We start from the raw sequence: 22,939 nt of genomic DNA, 5'->3' as shown, positions 1-22,939 counted from the left end.
GAGGTTACCCCATCCCTCAAGATTGCTTGTTGCAAATCAATTCTGAGAAATGCTTTAGATAAAGAGTATTCCAGACCCTGCATCCCATCCTTAGCATATTCAACAAGACATGCAGGAATGTGAGAGACCCAAGGGAAATAGTAATAATGTCTACTTCACATGTTGCTGTAAAGGTCAAATGAAAAAGAAATTGAGGAAAGGTTTGTAAAAGGTAAGAGGCAATCTCCAAAAACTGGAAACAACCCAAATCAACCCAGATGTTCTTCATCTGGTGAATGAATAGGCAAACTGCGCTAAATCCACACAATGGACTCAGCAACACGGAAGAATGACCCACTGATGCAAATAACATCGTGGGTGTATCGCAAATGCATGATGCTAAGCGAAAGAAGCCAGACTCAAAAGGCTACAGACCATATGATTCCATTTATGTGACATTCTGCAACAGACAAAACTATAGGAAGAGAAAATAGACCCATGGTGGCCAGAAGCTGAAGATGGGGTGAGGAAATGACTATAAAAGGGGCACTGAGGAATTGTTGGAAGTGATGGGGCTGTTCTACATCTTGATTGTGAGGGTGGTTACAGGACTGTATGAATTTGTCAGCACTCATAGGATTGTCCACTAAAAAAGAGTGAAGGTATTTGAGTCAAGATAGAAGAAAACTGCAAATGAATTGCTATAAGTACACCTGTATGAACTTTGCCATTTACACTTACTTGCTTCAGCCCATAGTCCAGATTTGTGCTGTAAAGCCTCAAGACACACAGGCTATTTGTAGGACTCTACGCAGTTACAGAGCCATTCCCCCAGTGAGTGCATCGGTGGGATGATGTTCCCTCCTTGGTTTCAGAGAATATTCTCCAAGTATTCCTCTCCTTTTACCACCACAACACCCAAATACCTAATTATAGCAAGTCTAATTCAATATACCATGATATAGTCAGTTCCCACCTATATAGCTAGTAGAGGAGAATAGTTTTAAGAATTTAGAAATACAGAAACAATCCTAAAATCTACTTTAAGCAATAGTGTCAGCCATATCATCCTACCATTATTTGTTCTACTTCTCAGATGAAGAAGCTGAGACTCTGGAGGGGAGCGTTAGGTGACTTGGCCGAGTTCACACAGCAATAAATGAAAAAGCTAGGATTCTAAACCCAGGCAGTCTGGCTCCAAAGTCTCGTGTTTTCATAACTCTATGCTACAAAGGAACAGAAGGACAAGAAGGCACATATTATGCGGCTTCCCTGGTGGCGCAGTGGTTGAGAGTCCGCCTGCCGATGTAGGGGACACGGGTTCGTGCCCCAGTCCGGGAAGATCCCACATGCCGCGGAGCGGCTGGGACCGTGAGCCATGGCCGCTGAGCCTGCGCATCCGGAGCCTGTGCTCCGCAACGGGAGAGGCCACAACAGTGAGAGGCCCGCATACCGCAAAAACAAAAACAAACAAACAAACAAAAAGGCACATATTTTGTCTCACTCCGAGTTAAAAAAAATAAAATTCAATAAAAATAAAATTGGGGGTAGGAGAAATGAGTGAAGGGAGCCAAAAGGTGAAAATAAAAAAGAATAATGCCCAAAATAAAACATGTGACAATAAAGCAATAAAAAAAATTGTAAAGACCTAAATGTAAGACTGGATACATAAAACTCCTAGAGGAATACATAGGCGGAACACTCTTTGACATAAATTGCAGCAATATTTTTTGGATCCACCTCCTAGAGTAATGGAAAGAAAACCAAAAATAAACAAATGGGACCTAAATAAACTTAAAAGCTTTTGCACAGCAAAGGAAACCATAAACAAAAGGAAAAGACAACCTACGGAATGGGAGAAAATATTTGCAAACAATGCTACCAACAAGGGATTAATTTCCAAAATATACAAATAGCTCATGTAGCTTAATATCGAAAAAACAAACAACCCAATCATAAAATGGGCAGGAGACGTAAATAAACATTTCTCCAAAGAAGCCAACAAGCACATGAAAAGATGCTCAACATCTCTAATTATTAGAGAAATGCAAATCAAAACTACAATGAGGTATCACCTCATATCAGTCAGAATGGCCATTATTAAAAAGTCTACAAATAATAAATGCTGGCGAGCATGTGGAGAAAAAGGAGCCCTCCTGCAATGTTGGTGGGAATGTAAATTGGTGCAGCCACTATGGGGAACAGTATGGAAGTTCCTTAAAAACCTTAAAACTAGAGTTATCGTATGATTCTGCAATTCCACTCCTGAGTATATATCTGGAGAAAACTCTAATTCAAAAAGATACATGTGCCCCAATGTTCATAGGAGCACTATTTACAATAGCCAAGACATGGAAACAACCTGAGTGTGCATTGATAGATGAATGGATAAAGGAGATGTGGTACATATACACAATGGAATATTACTCAGCCATAAAAATGAATGAAATAATGCCATTTGCAGCACCATGGATGGACCTAGAGATTATCATATTAAGTCAAGTAAGTCAGACAGAGAAAGACAAATATATGATATCCCTTATATGTGGAGTCTAAAAATGATATAAATGAACTTATTTACAAAACAGAAATAGATTCACAGACATAGAAAACAAATTTATGGTTACCAGAAGGAATAGTGGGGTAGGGGAGATAAATTAGGAGTTTGGGACTAACATATACACACTACTTTATATAAAATAGATAAACAACAAGGACCCGCTCTGTAGCACAGGGAACTATATTCAATGTCTTGTAATAACCTATAATGGAAAAGAATCTGGAAAAGAATATATATATGTATAACTGAATCATTTTGCTATACACCTGATGCTAACACAACATTGTAAATTAAAGATACATCAATTTAAAATGCTTAGAAAAAATAAATAAATAAAAATAAAATTGATTAGGAGCAGAAACCCTAACATTTGTCTTGAAGACACTCCCACATGGGTCTCTCATGTTCCTGAATGTCTTGCTGAATATGCTAAGCATGGGTTGCAAGGTCTGGATGACTCTATCTAAACCATTTCTCAGAATTGATTTGCAACAGGCAATCTTGAGGGATGGGGTAACCTCTCCATCTGGGGCAAAGAGCAAGCTTTCTTCTGCTTACTGCAAAAGCAGTGGATTCCCCAATCTAATGCAGTCCTCTCTAATACAACCGACTGTGGGGGAAGGCACCTATTTGGGTCCTTCATGCAATCCCTGTGGGATTTGGGGGCAAGGTGAACTGATATAAACATGGTGCTCATGTTGCTTGCTGTGTTGTGAGTAATAAAATCCTTTGTCTCTGACCCAGGAGTCTTGTGTCTTCTGTCAGCTTACATGAAACAGTAATAGGCTAACTTATTAGGTTGTAAATAGGATAAGATCAAATCCCAGACCCCAAAGTTTGTATCTAAGTTTAGATACAAACTTTAATGTGTTAATGGTTCCTAGAAAACTTGGAAAAATGAAGGTATAAGAGCAAGCAATCATAAAATAGGAAAGAAGGGACAAGTATGAATTTTTTAATTAGCGAACTTTTTGCATGGATTTATCTAAGCTGCCTCTCCAACTCTTTACCTTCTGGCTTTGTAAAAAGAAGCCCTTGCTTTAGGGCTAATTGTTCCTTAATGGCACTCTGCTTCTCATGCTAAACTTGAGGAAACTAACTTCTATGTTGGTGGGAACTGTTCCAGTGGGCATTCGTGTTGCATGGTCAGATATGGTGAAAAGATGACTAGCTGTGACTTAAGGCAGAGAACTACTAAGTTGATAGTACCAATTTCAATTGGTAATTTGTGAACTGTATGATACAGAGGTGGAAAGAATGTTAGAGCTCCTCATTTTATAAGTAATCTGACTTTTGGGAGAGGAGTAACTTGGCCAAAACCACAGTGCAAGTTAATGGCAGAGCAAGAGTATCTGGCTTGGAGTAGAAGTCCGCTGTTCATTTCACCACTCCAGTTCTATTCTACTTCTCCAGAACTATTCCCAATTCATAGCAATTATGGGATATTGATTTACATTAACCAAGCTCAAATCCGGTGGATAAACCACAATTCAATTCATTTCCAGTTGTAGGTGTGTAACTGTCTAGAGTAGGGGCACTTCCCTGTCAGGGGTAAGTCTTCCCAGACTTAAACTTAAGTCTTAAATCAGAAGGTTGCTTGGTGAGCACAGAATTGGAACACATTTAAATGTGTATTCTCTCTGCCTGCCAATGCAGGGGACAGGGGTTCGATCCCTGGTCCAGGAAGATCCTACATGCCATGGAGCAACTACTACATGCCATGGAGCAACTCCTCCAGTGCCACAACTACTGGGTCTGTGCTCTAGAGCCCACGCGCCACAACTACTGAGCCCACATGCCACAACTACTGAAGCCCGTGCGCCCTGGAGCCCATGCTCCATAACAAGAGAAGCCACCGCAATGAGAAGCACGTGCACTACAACGAAGAGTAGGCCTCTCCCGCTGCACCTAGAGAAAGTCCGCGTGCAGCAGCGAACACCCAGTGCAGCCAAAAAAAGTAATAAACAAATAAATAAATGTGTATTCTAGTGACATAATCATCAAACTAGAGAAGCCATATGGATTGCTCTTGATTTAGTATATTTCTATTTAGACAATGAGGTTGGAAGTTTAGAATTTATTCACTCAAATTTATTGACCACCTACTATGTGTCAAGCATCTACTATGTGTAGGATCTGGGCCCAAGGATAGTGTTCTCTGGACAAGTGCTTTATAGAGACATATTTATTATCCAAATAATTTTTAAATTTAGACATCTAAGTACCATTACTTTATCTCAAAGGAAAAATTTATTATTTTAGGTGCTTTCTATGAGTTATCTTAATTTCATCATAAATATGTACAGTAGAAAATAATTATCACATTTTGCAGATGAGGAACCTGAGACTTAAAGGGGCAAAATATCATTTTCAATACCTGTCACACAATTAGCAAGTGGCAGGCCTAGGAAGACCCAGGTCTACCTTGCCCAAGCAGCTTTGCTTTCCACTACACCTTTTAACTCACAAATTTCTTAAAATTGAGTTTATTACATTCTAAGCATAGCCATATTAAGGTTTTCTTTTGTGACTCTATAATCCTAGTTCCATGATTTAGGAAAGGTACTAAGCTCATCTACAAATCAATTCAACAAACATTTATTGTATTGTACAATGATGTACAAAGCTTACTATATACAAGACAGTTAGCCATTCTCTGAAGAGGACACAAATATGAAAAAGACAAGATCCTTGTATTCTTGGAGTTACAACATAGTGGAGAACACACACACACACACACACACACACACACACAAGCTGGAACTAAGTAGACAAACAGTACAAAAGATATGCTATGGGAACTTAGGGAAGAGAAAAGAATTCCAACTAGGAAGATCTGAGAAGGGTTTTTGGAAATGGGAACTGAAATTTCATGGATAAGACTGCCAGGAGAAGATAGGGAAAAAGAACCCAAAGGTGAGGCAGCCTTAGCAAAGGCCAGAAGGCAGGAGAGTGCTGGGCATTCCCTACATTGTGGGGGACCGGAGATGCTGGTGGGATTGTGAGAGAGGATGCAAGAAAGGTAGAGAGATGTTAAAATAATAGAGGACTTGTACGTGAGCTAGGAAGTTTAGAACTTAATTCTATGTGTAAGAAAGATCCTTTCACAGATTTAGGGCACAGGAGAAATATGATCAGCGCAAGATCGTGCTTATTGCCTTCTATAGTTTTGTCACTGGATCTCCACTACTTTGCCTAGTGCATGGCACTTGCTGGGTGCAAATAAACATGTTAAATGAACGGACTAGAGGAGAATAGACTGGAGGTTGAATTATCAGTTAGGTTCTTGTAATCATTGAAGAAGAGGACAGATGTAATCCATACTACAGAGGTGAAAATGACTGTCTTTGATAGTTGGATTTGGGCACATGGGAAAGAGAGAGTTAAGGCTGGCTTTGACTTTGCTGTACAAGGAAGATAAGTGATACTGGGAACAAGGTGCATGCAGAGGAATAGGTGGTTTGGGGAGAATGGGAATAGGGAAAGATTCCCAATTCTGTTTGGATTATGTTGTATTTGAAGTGCTGGTAGGATATCCAGTAAAAGGATTATCAGGTCTAGAGCATTTATGAGCCCTCTTTTGAGGAGGGTACCATGTTCATAAGCCCGACTTCATCAGTTGTTTTATACAGATATGTACTCATTTCAGTTTGATAGTTTCCTTACATTCCTTAAAATCATGGGGAGGTAACTTAGTACCCTATGCAAGAGCTATACCACAGAGAAAAAGAGAAGGGGAAAATGCTTGAAGTGGTTGGAGGTGAAGTGATATGATTTTCGTACTTTCAGCTGGGCAGACTTTATTCCCCATCTTCATTAACTGGGGTATGGATGGAGAAGATATTTTATTTTATTTATTTTTTTGAACAAAGTGAGGGCACATTTATTGAGAGACAAAATGAGAGCTGCACAAAAGAAAAGTCATCCCATGTTCTTGGACGGGAAGAAATTATGTTACAATATGTAATTATCTCTAAATTAATATATACATTTAGTACAATTAACCTAATCTCGAATGCTCTCTAAATCTAGTTATTGAAAACTTTAGAAGTACTTCATAAGGTAAGAAGGTAATTAGAAAGTGTCAGGACAACAACCTAAAATATTTTCTAGTTATTATTGAGTTACTTACAAAGTTACCCAGACATTCTCATATCTTGAACTTCTGCTCAGTTCTGGAACTTTCTGGTGACTGTGGTGAGAGTTTAACTGCAATACATCATAAGTTATTTGGCTCACCATATATTATTTTGTATTGAAGAAAGACATTTTAAAGGATAGACTACTTAGAAATCATTCAGTAACGGGACAATATGCGTATACACAAACTACTTATAATTGATAAATAATAAGTCATGTAACCAGAGGTGACGTAGTTTATTGACTGCTCTTCTGACTGAGGCTTTTTTACGTTGCTAAAACCTTCTCAGGTTACTTTTTTATTGTCCTACTGAGTCTGAATTATAAGGGATTCACTGATTCCTTCCCCAGCGCTATTTTGAGCTATACATTCTGGGGAGCAGTCCTGCTCAGAGAGTTTATTAGTCCGGGACACGATGGTCTCCTTCCCTTCCTTTCCCCTCACTCCTCCGCAGTGAGGGAAGTCCCCCTTCATCCAGCGTCCCCACCTGTCCCACGCAGGCTGGAGCTGGATACATCCCCATCAGCGGGCGCTTTTCCCACCCACCACCCGGCGGGGCACGTGCCCCGGGGACCGTTGGAGCGAACCCCAACCGTCCCTTTTGTCCAGTAAGGAGCGCGCAGGGAGGGTCGGGCTGGCGCGCGGGAGCTGCGGGCGCGAGCCGGGCTGGCTGGCGCAGGGGAGGTGGGGCGCCCGGGGGAGGTCCGGCCGGGACGCGGGACCAGCCTCCAGTCCGGCGGGAGGAGCAGCGGCCAGAGGGACGCGACAACCGACCGTTGGAGTTGGGGATGAGGGGCTCTCCGGTTTGCATTTCTGGAAAGCAACTGAAATCAGTGAAGTAGAAAAAGCAAGTTGCAAAACCGATAAGTATAGTAAGATCCCATTTATGTAGAAAGATTCACAGCGCCAAATTATCTATGTGTACGTATGTAAATGCACTGGAAGGGAGGGAGCTTACTTTGTACATTTCTGAGCTACTTAACATTATTATTATTTAGCATGAAAATGTGATCATGTAACTGAAAAATAATCTGCATTTGGGAAGCTTGGCTATCCTTTTGCTTCCCATAGGTAGGGACCTGCTCAGACTCAGAGCACCGGCAAGAGATGAGTCAGGAAAAGCTTCTTCCCACTCGCCTTTCTCTCTGCCTCACTACTCTACCTGTTTCCCCCTCACCTTCTTATTCGAAGTCTTTCCAAGTGGCCTTTGCCCTTTGCCGAGGAGTCCTCACAGCCTTTCTCATTATTATAAATCTACCTTCCAAACCCACTCTCAAAGAGGAAACATTTTGAAAACAGGTTATTACTCACAGGCACCTGAACATTTGAACTAGCCATTATTCCTAAAACATATTTGATACAAATTAAGATAAAATGTTTATAGAATATATCTTTTTTCTCCTAAACAGGTGTACCATAGTTTTTCTATTTGTATGACCACATGATGTTAATTTTTTTATTTTAAGTTTTCATTTTGAACTAACTTGACTTAGAAAAAGTTACAAAAATGGTACAAAGAATCCCATTGTATCCTTCACCCAACTTCCCTAAATATTAACACTTAACCATAATAAATGATTATATACAGGAAATTAGCATTACTATTACTCTATTAACTAATCTACAGATATTATTCACATTTCTACAATTATTCAACAAATGTCCTTTTTTTTTTCTGGTCTAGATTTCAATCCAGGATCTCATAATGCATTCAGTTGTCATGTCTACTTAGTTTCTTCTGATCTGTGACAGTTTCTCAGTCTTTCTTCATGACTGACCCTTTCGAAGAGTACCACTGGCCAATTATTTTGTGGATGTCCTTCAATTTGGGTTTGTTTAGTATTTTCATTATTCAAGTTATAATTTTTTTTGGCAAAAATATTACAGAGGTAATATTGTACCCTTCCCAGTACATTATATCAAGAGGCACATGATGTCCGTGTGTCATTAATGGTGACCTTAATCGATTACTTTGTTAAGGTGGTGTCTGCCAGGTTTGTCCAATGAAAAGCTGTAATTTTTCTTTTTGTATTTAATCATAGGAGGCAAACATCCTCATCACATGCACACCAATTTTAGCATTCATGGTTCCTGACTGAGACAGTATGTGGTGTTTGCCAAATGGTGATTTTTCTGTTGACATTATTCTGAAGTTAAATTTCAATCTGAATATTTAAATGCGCAATAACTTTTAAAAGGAAGATTTTGACTAATATTTTTCTACTTTACACTAGGGGGGAAAAGGCATTTGGAGGCTGTGTGATATGCCATGGAATTAGTGGCTAAAATAGAATTGTTGAATGTATTACTTATAGATAACTGAATTCTAAATGAATAATTCACTATTCTTAGTACTTGTAAGGAACATGGGATCTGAAATCCCAATTTACATGAATTTACAAGCTCATTAATTGAATTGGTTTTTATTACTCCCATGTTTGTACCCATTCTTATAAATGGGTGAATATAAAATGGTATTTTAAATAGAACTAAGATTAGAAGTTTTTAATTTTATTTCAATGTATTGCTATTTTTAGTTGGTATTGAAAACTAATCCTTTAAATCAACAATACTTCTGACTCTCATCCAACGATATTTCACTTTACTTAGCCTCAATGTTTGCTGAAAGGATTTACTGGAAGTTGGAATGAGTATCCTTTGAATGCACTGCAAGGAAGGTGGAATTCTTGTGGGTGAAACTTAGAGGTCTTTTAATTTGAAGGTTATTTGACTAGCAAGCATTTTGATAAATCTCATTTGAAGATTAAGTTACCCTGTGCAGCATTTCCTCTAACCCTTTATCATGTAAATGGAGAACTGGCCTAAGATTGGATCTTAGCCTTGAGGCCATTTTTATTTCAGTATGAAGGAAAGCAGGAGAAATGAGTTTAGATTTTAAAACTCACTGACCATTTTGACTATCTGATATCTATTAACCCTTCCCCCTCCCCAAATGCACAAACCCACATGTTGCATAGGAGGGAAAGCAATCCAATGTCAATTGTGGGGGGGGTGTGAGGACGCTGTGAGGAGGTAATGAGGGGGGAAAAGCAGACTGCTAGAATGTCAGAGGTTTCCCAGACAGTTTCCCCCCATGCCATACGGCACAGCTCTCCTCTCCTGGCAGCTCAGGTGTGCACAGCCCAGCTGGCTTATTTTCCTACAAACCCCTCCCTCAACCCCGAATATCATCGTCTCCTTTATCACTTAGCCCCCAGTCTGCTCAGCTTTCTTGCTGGGTCTTCACTCCCTATCAGGTCCTTCCCGTCACCGGCCGTTTCACCAACTTTCACTAACCATTGTTAGGAGGGAAAGCTCAGAAGCTGACGTGAGAGAACATGACCACTGCCAAATGGTTAGAGCAAAGAAGAATTTCTTGAATAAATATGTCAATGATTCCCCCCCTTTCTCATTAGCATAGAAATCTTGCCACGTTTTCTTGTCCGTTTGAAGATGGAGGAAGAGCTGATGACACGTTGAGGGAACACGCCTAGACTCAGTAGCTTAAGCAAAGGGTGATTAGCGTCAAAAGAGAGGAGGCCGGAGAGTTATGCACCCCTCCGATCCCTCAGAGGCAGAGGCAGGATGATGGGGTTGGAGAGTGAGAAGTGGGGGCCGAGGAAAATGGAGCAGAGTTCGTTATTACAGAACATTTTTGTTTCTAAAATGAAAAGAACGTGAATTCCCAGAACCCGCTTCTTCGCCCGCCAACGGCCTTGCCTCCTGCAGCTGTCCAGCCCTCCGCTCCTGGCCCGGCTCAGGCCCGCCACCGCTCGCGGCAAAGCTTGGCGCTCCTGTGCGCGCCTCCGCGGACAAAGAGCTGGAGGCTGCGGGGCGCGGCCGCCGGCCGGGAGGGGGAGGGAGAGAGAGAGAGAGAGAGAGAGAGAGAGAGAGAGAGAGAGAGTGAGGACCCAGGCGCGCGCAGGGGGAAGCCCTCCCGGGCTCTGACGTCACCGAAGCGCCGGCCAATGAGAAGCCGGAGAGGGGGATTCCCGCTCTGGCTGCCGCCCCGCCGGCTTTTTAAACCGTACCCTGGGGAAAGCTCGCTGAGAGCGGTGGGAGGAGTGGGGAAAAATGGGAGGTTAGGGGTTAAATATGATCGTCCTGGGGGACAAGACTCCAGAGGTTTGATGATTAAGAGTCAAGACTGGCTTAGACCTGGGGGGCAAAACCAAAAGCGGTCGAGGAGAGGCTACTCTCCAGCCAGGTAGGGCAAACTCCTCCAGAGATGGAGTGGAAACTTGAGCGCACCGCCCGGAGGAGGGTCCGGACCGAAGAAGAGATCCTATGGGTGAGTAACGCCCTTTTGTTTCCTCGCCCCAACTCCCTAAAGGGACTTCTTGTCGAAGGCACCGCTTATAATACCTGTTTAGGACCAAGAGGTAGTTCAAAACTCTAAATCCTGATTTTAATTTTGAGTTGTGTAATTTAGTTATATTCTGGCGGTGCCTGTTTTCTTTCAAAGAAAAGTGAATGTAGTTTGACTAAGTAAGGATTTAGAAACATTCCACGCCTAATATTATGATTTTCCTAAACAGTTTATATTCATATATGTTGTCTGTATTTTCAAAGGAGGAGGTCATGCGGGTGCTCGCCAAAGACATGAAACAGAAGAGAGCTCAAGATTCTCCCAAGGTGAGTGTCCAGTGCTTATTCCAGTTCTCTGTCTTGAATATGACCTCGAACAAACTAATTCTTGCTGAAGATATTTGCTGGAAGTATGAATTGGTCTGAAAATACGAAAAATTTAAAAAATCTCATACTATCACTAACTACAGTCTATATATTAAAGAGTATATATTAAAACATTTTTGTAAGAAACTGAAGATCTCTGACTGACAAATAATGGTAATCATTTTAATCTGAATGTTACGTTCTAGTTTTTGCCTCTACAGCAAAGATGAAGCTTGGGTGTATCAGGTAGGCAGTGCATCTTTAGCTGGCTGTTATAATTTCATTTTAACAGTTGCTAGTTGCACTCCCCTCTGTTGCGTTCATAAGCTTGCCCCCCAAAGAAACGGAAATGGTGCTATCTTGTGGTCAAGAGGAGAAGTGGCATAATCTACGGTCCTTAGGTTAGTAATTTAACAGTTGATCCCATGTAGTACTTTCTCACCTTGAAAGTCCGAACCCAAAGGCCTTTAGCGTCTCTTGTAATCAGTGTAAATCATTATCAGGATTCACCTTGCTTCTCTCTAGGCTAAATAGTTCACATTCCTTTAGTCTTTACTTATAGATTTTAGTTTCAAAACCATCACCAGTTTTATAGATTTTTTTCTAGACCTTCTTTAAATTTTTCTGTATTTAATTGGTGACACAATAAATTGAACACATAACTTTCAGAATGCAATGACTAATAGCCTTTGTAGCCAGAGAAAACAAATGACATTTGACTCCTAAAATTCCCTAAATACTTTAATATTTATTTTTCCCAAACAAAGCTGAAGATTTGTCTTGCCTACCTTTTGTATCACCATGGCTCCTAGATATTTGACTACCTGATACACACAACTGGTCTTTTCGTCAGTAAATAGAAGTAATGGGAAAAGCTACAGTTATGTATAACTTTGTTAATTCACTTGTATAGCAGTATCTGAGCCTTTAATTTGTAAAGCCTAAGTGGAAGTATTTTGAAAGTTTTCTTTTTAAGTTTTTGAATAGATTAAAGAAAATATTGGTTTTATTTCTTATAGTATTTTTGGAGGAACAGGTTTTGCCTGTAAGTTGTCTTTAATGTGACTATTAAGATGAAAGTTCTGCCACTGTTTCATGTTACAAATTTAGCCTCAGTGACTTTATGGGCCATGAAAAGCAGTGGTGACCTGAATCAGGTAGGCAGTGTATTGTTAGCTGGCTGCTTTGGGTCAATTCAGCAGCCACAACTACCCTGCCACTTGCTTCTGGATAAATTCTTCTTGTTAACGAAGTACACTGGTTACCTGTGTGTGATGGGTTGGCAGTGTATTGTTAGCTGGTTGAATATGTGAATGGCATCAGCTAACATGCAACTGCTATCTCATTGCATGTACAATGAACATCAGAGTATAATTAAATCTGTAAGTAATATGTGTGTATGTTTGTGTGTATGTGTACTTTTTGCCATGAACCGGGTCACTCTTTACCATAATGTTTATTACTACTTTTCAGTTATAATACAACAAACAGCTTTATAATGCTGAAGAAACTACTCCAATTAATTATTTTAAAAATTTCAGGTAATATTCTGGAGTCTCTAATACTTGTAGACAGTATTAAAGTATTTGTGAAATTATATATTTATTTTAAATATAAAATTTAGAATATAATGACAATTTGGAACGGAAAACCTAAAATGTTTCCTCAAATTTTCAACTTTCAACTAAGTCTTTAGAATTCTTTCTGGATCATTAGTTTCTTAATTTGACATTAGAGTAGGTTTCAGTTACCAAGGGTGTGTACAGCTAAAGGGAGAACTGAAGTAACTTTCCAGATGAGTCAGTCAACTAAAACATTTTCACTTGAATATCAAGAGAATTGGGGATTTTGGGGGTTAGGGGATGGGGCTAAATTGTTTGGAAGATTTGCCTTGAGTCTTCATTTTCTGTAAAATCACAGACTCATACAGTGTTTGGAAGAGAGCATGATATTTAGCTTGTGAAGGGGGAGAACTGACCGCACAATATAATTTAAAATATTTTCTCATTCCCTTGGAGGCCATTTTGACTCATGGAGCCGTGTCAGGTGTGTGCTGTGTCCCAGACACACTGTGGTTGTATAAACATTTGCAGCAAGTTCATGGAACTGACTTTGGTGGTCTGGTCAATTATTTACACCCTAAATGAGAAATGTATCACATTCTCTACTGCATTGGACTATAAGTTATGGGTAAAGTTAAATTCTTACCTTATTTAAATGTAAACATTTCTAGAACCATGGGTTAAAGAGGTAACTATAATTTGATTCTTATGCATATTGCTACTTTCAAATCTCATCCTCTTTTTGTTGTTGCCTAGTATCATTCCATTTTCAGCATCTTTGTGTTTAAGTATTCCTTTAATGTAAATATTGTTTTCATCTTTTTTTTAAGGTTAAATTTCAACATGTTATTTTCTATAGAAAATCACTGATCTGTTGATAAAAATAAAACCTACTAAATTTAGAAGGCTTGTCCTTTGTGTTTTACTTAAAAAAATTTTTTTTAAAGAGCAAGACATAAAATGCCAACATTTATACTCAATAAAAAGAATACATAGTTCAGTTCCTATTATTGAGATGATGAGAAAGGAAAGAAAGAATCGAGTGTAGTAAAGATAAACAAGGAAGTCAATGGGTAAGGAGGTGATTGAATGTTTAAATTCAAAAAGAAAACGTTTTCGTAAGAGTGAGAAGGAAAGAGAGGGATCCACACTTGGGATGTCAGAGGAAGAGAAGACGGAAGTGGGTTGGAAAAAAGAGGAGGAGGGAGGCAAAGCTGGTTGGAAGTATCTTCTCTGGGGGCAGCCACTGCTGTTCACTGGTGCTGGGGATGTAATTGCTTCCCATCACACCCTCTGGAAAATGTCCGAGTTTCTCAGTGCTCTTTAATGGCTCTCCCCCACCAGCCTCTGCCCCCAAAAGAGAATGCTTCCCTTGGCAAGGTGTGGCCTTAACCGTTCAGAGGGAGGAGGGAACAAGAAGAGTGGGAAGAAGTGTGATGTATTAGTTTCTTGGTGTAACAGTTATTAGGATTTTATTATTCCCTGGGGAACATGAAGTCAAGCTGAGGGATAAATACAGAGCGTCCCCATGTTAGCTGCACCCAAACATGACATTTTTCTTTCAAAGGAACACGTTAGCAGGAATACACATGATTTTGTACAGGGATCACCCAAGACCTTCCCGCTCACATCGGGCAGTCTTGAAACAGTTAATATGTTTAAAGAAAATAAATGTAGAGAACTAGTTTTTGTTTTCCTTCTTAGACTTTGTCTCTCTCTCTCTCTCTCTCTCTCTCTCTCTATTTTTTTTTCTTATTTTTTACTGGAGTGTTTTCCTACTTGAAATTACCTGCAGGCAATCCAGTTACGTCGTTCGATTATAGTGTGATTATACAGTTATAATGTTAGCAGCTTTTCATAATTCAGTATAACTGCATATACATCCACATTTATATATAACCTGTCAAAATAATATATTTGTAATAAAAATAAAGAGTATATGTGATATGTTTTTGCTTTAGGTTTTTCTCTGTGGAGATCCTTATTACCGTAAGTCTGATTTTAAAAATTTTGTTGTGCTGGAGCCAGCTTGTCCTGGTCTGTGAGAATTGATTGTTAAATTTTCAGAAATTTTACAAGCCAGTTATCAAACCATTAGTGGATTAAAATTGACCATGTGGGAGCATTCACACCATAGAAATTGCAAATGCTGCAAATTGGGACTCCTCCTCCAGAGATTTGGTTGTTAAACATTTACCAGTCATCACTGTATATATGCTATATATACTATAGTTATTAAGAATCATGTATATGTACATATATACATACTATAGGTATGCTATAATTAGTACACAATTTCAAAAATGAAGTACAATTTTTTGGGAATATTTCAGGCAAATTCATATTTATTCCACTCTCCAACACTCTGTATTTTTACATCTGCCATAAGATGATGATCAGAAGTTAGTAGGAAGTACTCCTCTCCACTTCCCAAATAAACAAAAACAAACTTCGTCAATGAATTATTTACCACAGATAAAAGCATTTGATTTTGTCCCTTTCCTTTGTCAGGAGGACAACTGCTGAATACTCTTTTATGGGATGCCTACTATTTTTGTTATACTTCTCAGTTCAGGCAGCTCGTAGCAGTTTATGTCCCAGACTTTTTTTTTTTTTTTTTTTTTTTAGCGGTACGCGGGCCTCTCACTCTTGTGGCCTCTCCCGTTGCGGAGCACAGGCTCCGGACGCGCAGGCTCAGTGTCCGGACGCGCAGGCTCAGTGTCCGGACGCGCAGGCTCAGCGGCCATGGCTCCAGGAACCAGCTGCTCTGTGGCACGTGGGATCCTCCCGGACCGGGGCACGAACCCGTGTCCCTTGCATCGGCAGGCGGACTCTCAACCACTGAGCCACCAGGGAAGCCCTGTCCCAGACTTTTTGATGCTGAGATAGAGAAGGTATTGTGCTCAGTTCAAGAAAAATGCATTTTTTTCCTCTGTGTGTTTGCCTGACGGTATTCATATGAGACATTTGAGGTCTGGGTGGCGGCACATCAGCAAATGGCTCTCCTCTCTTTCATCACACATAGCCTGGTTGTTACAGAACCCTGAATGGACACCTGTATGACACACTTTCAAATCCCTACCTGCCTTCCCTGCATACTCAGAGGGGCAAGAGGAGAGAATCAAGCCTAACCTAGCAGAGATTATAGGTTGAATAAGGCAACCAAGTTTGGAGATATATAAGTGAAAAACCCACTTTTTATGGCTTTGGAGAGAACTAGTGATTTGGGGCAGGATGGACACCTCAACTGCGTTCTCTGGGACAGTCCTGGTCGTCCCGCAGCTCATTACCCTCTGTCTGGCAGTGGGGTGTCTACGTAACCTCTGTGGTGCTGGCAGATACACTTCTGCTCACACCCTGATTGTGAGCACATAAACACCCCAGCCGTCCTGGAGCACTGATATGAATTCATGGAAGTCGTAAGCGGGGGTAAACAGCAAGAGTGTTCCAGAAGCAACACTTGGAGGGATTATCCTACATAAAATTTTGCTTAGAGGCCCAGAATTCAAATTGCTAACAGGCATTTTTGGGGCAAGCTTGCAAAAGACAGATAGAGGTGAGGTGGCTTCCATTTCTTCAACAACAATCCAGGTTAGTATTGATTCCTGATCACTTGAAAGCCCTTGGGAACTTGGAAGGGGCTTTTTGTTCACTCTGACCCCACCCCCAATTTATAGGTGAGGAAACTGAAAAGTAGTCGAGCTTGGCCCAAGGACCTGCCGCTGGTGAGAGGTAGAAGTGGGCTTTGCTCACACAGTGACCACCATTCTTTTTTTTTTTTTTATGTCTTTTTTATTGTGGTAAAAGTCACATAATATAGAACATACTATTTTAACCATATTGACTGCTATTCTTGAGGTGCCTCTGCACATCCTCTTGACCTGAGGGGAACCACACCTCCGCCCCCATCAGAGAGCTTACTAAATACATTCAGAGCTGGGGGTTGGACATCTATGTTGAAGTAGAAGGTATTCCGGGAAATATATTTGATTTTTTTAAGAACTTTAAACACTTTTGCAGAATTACTGAGGTGGCACTACTGATTTCACCATAAAAAAAACATCTTCACTTTCACTCATCAGGTCAGAATTGGAGAGCCAATTCACGGTTATTTAGATTGCGTCTTCCTTCTTAGCCAAATTCTACATGACTGTTTTTTCACACTGGTTTTTGGCTCCAGTATTCCTGTTTAACTCCTTTATGAAATGAATATATATTTCATGGGGCAATAATTAACCTTCATCAACTTGGCAGGTTGCTTTTTTTCCAATAATTAGAAGGCTGACAAAACGTAAAGATCAGGACTTTGGGAGAAAAGGTATGTTGTGACTCTATCAAAAGGCTCAGTGGTTGCTGATGTTTCTAAGACTCACGTAGTTGCAGTCACTCCCTTTTCTTCGTTAAGAGTTTTGACTGTTTGCAGTTGATTCTTCTTACTACAGCCATGAGAATGATGCAGCATTGAATTCTTTCCAAATGGCTAATCTAGTCTGACTAGATTAGCAACCAAAATTAACCTGTAAGGAACCTGTAAGGAATTAACCTGTAAAGAATTAACCAAAACCTGTAAGGAATTAACCTGTAACGAATTTATCAAAATTAACCTGAAGGGGAATCAAGCTGAATGATCATATACTCATGGCTTTTTTCTTACACTTGGGATTTTCACTCAAAAATACAGACTGACTCAAGTGTTAATATTCTAATTATGGAATTTGAGTTGCTTCTAGAAAATAATAAATATTGAGAAAGATGAAGGCTTTTTCAAATGTTGTGATAATGTCATTTATAAGTGACTATTTGGCCAGGTGTAGTAAAACATACCATGAACCTGTACTTAAAAAAAAACCCCCAAAAAACCCAAAATCCTGTACCTGAAACAAATAAAAATACATAAGGATTAGAATCTATATTTCACATTTTCAATGTTTATTTTGTTTTTTATTACATAAAAATAATCATTTATAATTAGTTACTCTGGAAATGTCACACAGTGTCTTGAATTCAAGCAGTGGTCTAGTGTGTTGGCATTTCCATCAAGAACGATACTAGAAAATGTCAAGTCAGACAATAGGATATTGAAGCACATTGGTGACTGTATTCTGAATTATTTAGTGTGGTCAGATGAAGTATTTAATATATTTCATTTAGAGTCTTTGGCTACTCTTCATTTTTGCTTTAGGTAACATCTCTATCGTGGGGACATTCATTACCAGTCACTGACAAGATAATATAAAAGGAAAGTCATCCTTCAGTGCCACATTTAATTGTCAGAGTATTTAAAATGGTATCAAACCCTCATGGAGACATTTCTGTATTCTGACTATTGCCTTAGAATGATTCAATGGCATTTTCATAGATCCTCTTTCTTTTTTATGATCATTTGTCTAATCAGAGCTGCTATCTCAGGCCTGATGATTTCAATGGGTTCCTCTGGCCTCCAAGATTTCACAACTTGACCTTCAGGGTTGACCAGATACTTCCAGAAATTCCATCTTGGTTCCTTGTTTGACGAATCTAAAATATCAGAATATATTTTCATGAGTAAATTCTTTTTCAAGATTTTCATTTTTGTTACTATCTGCATAAATTACAACTTTAGAATCAAGTTCTAGTATTGTCATCATTTTAAAAACCAAACTAAACAAAAAGCAAAACACCCAAACAAAACAACTCAAAGTTTGTGTAAACAGATTTATAGAAATACTTGGTGACTTCACTGATGATTCTACTGACCTAGAATCAAGAAATGAAATAAATTAGTTTATTTTAGATTTGTTGATCTCCACCACAAAAAATTTACCCTGTCACTAGGTGAAAACTTTCAGTTTCTTAAAATTTTTTTAAAGATAAAGTGATGTTCTAAATGTCTTTGGTAATAGGAATGTATGGATTACTTTTTGTAGTAAATATATATATGTTTTTAATATTGTTGCATGTTATATAGTAAGGAATTCTAAATAATTGTAGATATCCTTTGATACATCTTAATTTAGGTAAGAAATGTAGAAGTTTTTTTCTATTTATATCATTCAGGATTTGTGTGCATTATTATTGACTAACATGAGAAAAAATATAATTATTATGTGCCTAGTAATGTATGCTCAGTGCTTTAAATGGATCCTCTCCTTTAATCTTTACAGCAACCCTGTAAACATTGGATATTATTATTATCCCCATTTTGCAGATGAGACAAATGGAGGCCTGGACTCACAGTCACATGCTAGTGAGTGGTAGAGCCTGGACTGATATCTAGACCTTCCTATTTGCAGAGCTCGTGCTGTTAAAATAGGGAACATGGCAAAGCAAACAGATTTTAGGAGGAAGATGACAAATTCATTTTTGTACACAAGGAGATTCAGGTTATGTGGGACACCCAATCAGAGGAGGCTTCGGAGCTTAAGAGCAAGGGCTCACCCAGGGAAAGGGGACAGAGTAAGGAGAGCCCATGTGGATGTGGCAGAATCCTGAGGATCAGTAGCGTTAAGGGTGGAGGAAAAGAGGAACCTGCAAGGGAGGAAGAGAAGGGGCCAGAGTAGAAGTCACAGGCAACGAGACCCACCAGGCTCAGGAGAGTTATGGAGTGAGAGGCCAAACACAGTGATCTAAGAAGGAAGCAGAGACAGGGAAGTGGAGAAAACAAATGTTAACTATCCTTTCAAAAACGTTGCTGATGAGGTAGGTAGAAGGAACACACTGCCTAGAGTTTTTAAAATTGAGGGATACTTTGCTTTACGCTGGGGAAAGAACAAATGCGGGAGCACAGGTTAAAAATAATGAATGAAAAGTAGCCTAATATTTACTTACACATGTTTTATTTTGTGTACTGTGCCAAGCATTTACACTGGTTATTTCATTTTTAATAGTGTTGCCGATTAGCTCAAACATCAGTGACTTGGTATGAACATCATATTATTAACTAAAGCCTTCTTAAAATCGCTTTGAAAAATAGCCATTTTTATGATGGAAAATGTGTTTTTAAAGATAATGCCCATCAGGGCAGGGCTCTCTCTAGTCAGTGTAACATCTTCGTGTGAATTAGAAAAAGATACCCTTCCAGGTGGGGACAGTCCCTCGGCACATACCTTGCACTCGCCTGTGTTTCAGCCCCCGTTTGCCTACTTACTCCTGTTTAGTGGACAACCTGTACACCTGTACAGAGCCATCTTGTTTGTGAGTGCATGATCAGGTACTGTCCATTGTGGCCAGTTTTCAAAGATCTAATTTTCATTTGGCCGTCAACTCATAATCTTTGTCTCTGGAGCTTCATCTAACTTTAGTGAAACCTTAAATCACTGTTATGTTTTGATCACACAGGGTAAGTGGAGTTTCAGAAGCTTTCTTAGTGACAAAGGGGAAGAACCTAGGAGCTATTGTGCCCAAATATTTGCCTGCTGTAATTGAGAGATGATTACAGGGCACATGCTCTGGCTTTTTTTTTCCTGTGCACCCTGGAAATAAAAGGAATGAAGACCTCACTCTAGTTGCTATTTGTGGTGTTAGGCATTATATTGACTTTCCCTAGAAACTGAATATAATGTTTTTGGATGATTCTGATTTCATACTTAAATGAAATATTATAGGACATCATTAGCTGGTTTGTTTGATTGGAAGCTTGATTGCCTGGATGAGGTCATGGTTTTAGCAAAACTCAAATTACCCACAGTGAAAATGACTGAGGCTGTCATCTATATAAGTTAGATGAGAGGACATGAGCTGAATGTCCTTTAGAATAGTGTCTGCCACAGTGTAAGCTGTATGTGAATAAGTACTTTACTTTTATTATTAACACACTTAATCCTCCAGGCAATCTTAGAGGGTAGATACTATCGATAACGTCATTTTACAAACGAGGAAACGGGCACAGAGAAATTATGTGCCTAATGCCACCCAGCAAAAGTAAAGGAGCAGGGGTTTCAACACAGACTGGGGCCAAAGTTTGGCTTTTAGTCACTATACTGCACCACGCTTATGCTGGAAAATCTTTAAATAGGTTTCTGTAGCTAGCTTAATTACAGAGATAGCCTAACACTACCCTCCTCCAAAAAAAATCAAGATATATTGTTTTGAATTTTGCCAAAAACCACCTGGCAAACAGATATTATTCACCCTTGAGGATAACATCTTAGATAAGTAAGGCAACATAAAAATAACCACAAAGATAAGTTCAACTAATAATGCTCAGCAATATTGATGTGGGACGTATAGCTTTAATATTGGGGAGGGATATTTGCCCACGTTAGTTAAATGAGAATTGAAATATTTTGTGAAAATAGCCATGACCACACTTAAAGTAAATTCTTCAGGAAAATGATCATAAAAATAAAATACACTGGAGTAGATTTATTTTGCCATCCAAGAAGTTAAAACATTGATTTCAGGGAAGCATAACTTCTAGAAAGTCACAAAGGATGAGAATCTAGCTCTTTGATAGTTTTATAAAACTTCCCCACTAAAACATTTCAAATGAATGTATTGTCCTGGTATATTTGTTTTAAAAATGAAAAGCAATTAAAAACATTAAATTGGTGAGGCAAGGTAGATATTTACCAACAAGAAATCTAAATGCAGGTTCTGCTTCAGGTCCTAGAATCTTAATCTTGTGGAAGATGGGGAACGTTACTCCGAAGTTATTTCTTGCAAAAGATACTACTTCCTTGCTTGGGCGGGGCTCCGATTCTCCAAACTGATTGCATGGAAAAGCCAAGACGCTGAAGTGGAATGGTCCAAACTCTTTGTGCAGTTCCTGCAGTGCTAAGTAATTTCTGTCTGTGAGTTGGCAGTCACTAGCCACGTTTACAACTAGTGCAACCTCCCGGAAAAAGAAAAAAATCCAACCAGAAAGTGAAGCAAATAAAAGATTAAAAAAAATATTTGCAAGTAGTTAAAATCCTAAACCATTTTGGAGGAATACAACCTTTGATAGATGGTTATCTCATATTTTTAGATATACCCAATTCTGCTGAAAATCATAACATGGATGCATGAGTTAAAACTCTGAAAAATCACGACCATTGAAAAAGCCCTATGTACTCAACTATTAAGTTTTTTTTAAAAAAATAAAAGATAAAATATGATTATTGATAGAGTACTTTTTAATGTTGTTAGATTATGGAATTAATACTTTCATATTCACATTATATGGAATACTCCATATTCACATTACTAACTCTAAGAATTTCCTAAGCAACTTAAAGTATTGATCCATCACTTAAAGCAAACAGTTAACATAATCAGTTATCAATTAGAAGTATATAAACAGAGCTCTGATGGCTAAAGTGATATACTAATAACATTACATTGAAGACTAAATTATAATATGACCGTTTAACAGTGAAAAATGGACTATTAAGAGAATAAGCAGAGAACACGGACAAACAACAGAAATAAAAATCAGAAGATACAACTTACTTTGCCTTTAAACTTTTCCAGAGAAACCGTTCTTCCATTTGCATCTTTCACTTCAAATGTATAAAAGCTGTTGATTTTAGGTTTTAGGAATTTTAGTTGTAGAAGAAATAACATTACTGTACATAGAACCATAGACAGCAAAACTGCAAATACCTTTGCTTTGGGCCCTGAACATCTCAGAGGGTAGGCTGTGAGAGGCTCCATTTTGGATGATTCTAGAGGGAAGTCTCAGCAGGCTGGAATTCAAGGAGGAGCTGAAACTTGAAACCAGCCTAGTGTAACGGAAAGTCAGGAAGGACAGACTAGCTCCTCTCACTGCTGAGGAATAGAAAGACCTTTCTCAGATTGGGAATGGAGTGAAACTCCTGAATGAAGTAAAAAGCTCTAAAGAATATCAATGTATATATGATGTCAGTTGCAATTTTTGCTTGAAAAATCAGGACATTTTTTGGTAGCTCTTTAATATCGGCCCAACAAAGAAAATATTTCACCAGAAGATGGTGCCCTTGTAACTTGAAAGCTGTGAGGTGCTCCCAGCAATTGACTGGATGTAGGGAATTGGGTGTATAATACCCAGGAATAGTTCAGAGTGTCAATTAAATTGGTCTATTA

At 39.0% G+C, this 22,939-nt stretch overlaps 2 protein-coding genes across 2 annotated transcripts in view; one reads left to right on the top strand and one right to left on the bottom strand.

Moving 5' to 3' along the window:
- The first annotated feature begins 10,908 nt into the window (after positions 1–10,908).
- Positions 10,909–22,939, top strand: part of CDC20B (cell division cycle 20B) — a 62,474-nt gene continuing 50,443 nt past the window's right edge. The window contains exons 1-2 of the mRNA XM_030843214.2: positions 10,909–10,971; positions 11,253–11,315. Coding sequence (XP_030699074.1) covers positions 10,909–10,971; positions 11,253–11,315 — 126 coding nt within the window. The remainder of the gene's footprint in view (positions 10,972–11,252; positions 11,316–22,939) is intronic.
- Positions 17,210–22,540, bottom strand: GPX8 (glutathione peroxidase 8 (putative)). The gene is made up of 3 exons (XM_030843225.3): positions 22,328–22,540; positions 21,467–21,728; positions 17,210–18,433 (listed from the first exon to the last, which is right to left on the bottom strand). Exons 1-3 carry the CDS (start codon positions 22,529–22,531, stop codon positions 18,270–18,272), a joined length of 630 nt encoding a protein of 209 aa, XP_030699085.1. The 5' UTR covers positions 22,532–22,540; the 3' UTR covers positions 17,210–18,269.

The sequence above is a fragment of the Globicephala melas genome, chromosome 3 (assembly GCF_963455315.2).
Source record: "Globicephala melas chromosome 3, mGloMel1.2, whole genome shotgun sequence".
NCBI lineage: Eukaryota > Metazoa > Chordata > Mammalia > Artiodactyla > Delphinidae > Globicephala > Globicephala melas.
Note: the sequence above shows the minus strand (reverse complement) of the source record. Positions and strands in the feature narration are given on the sequence as shown.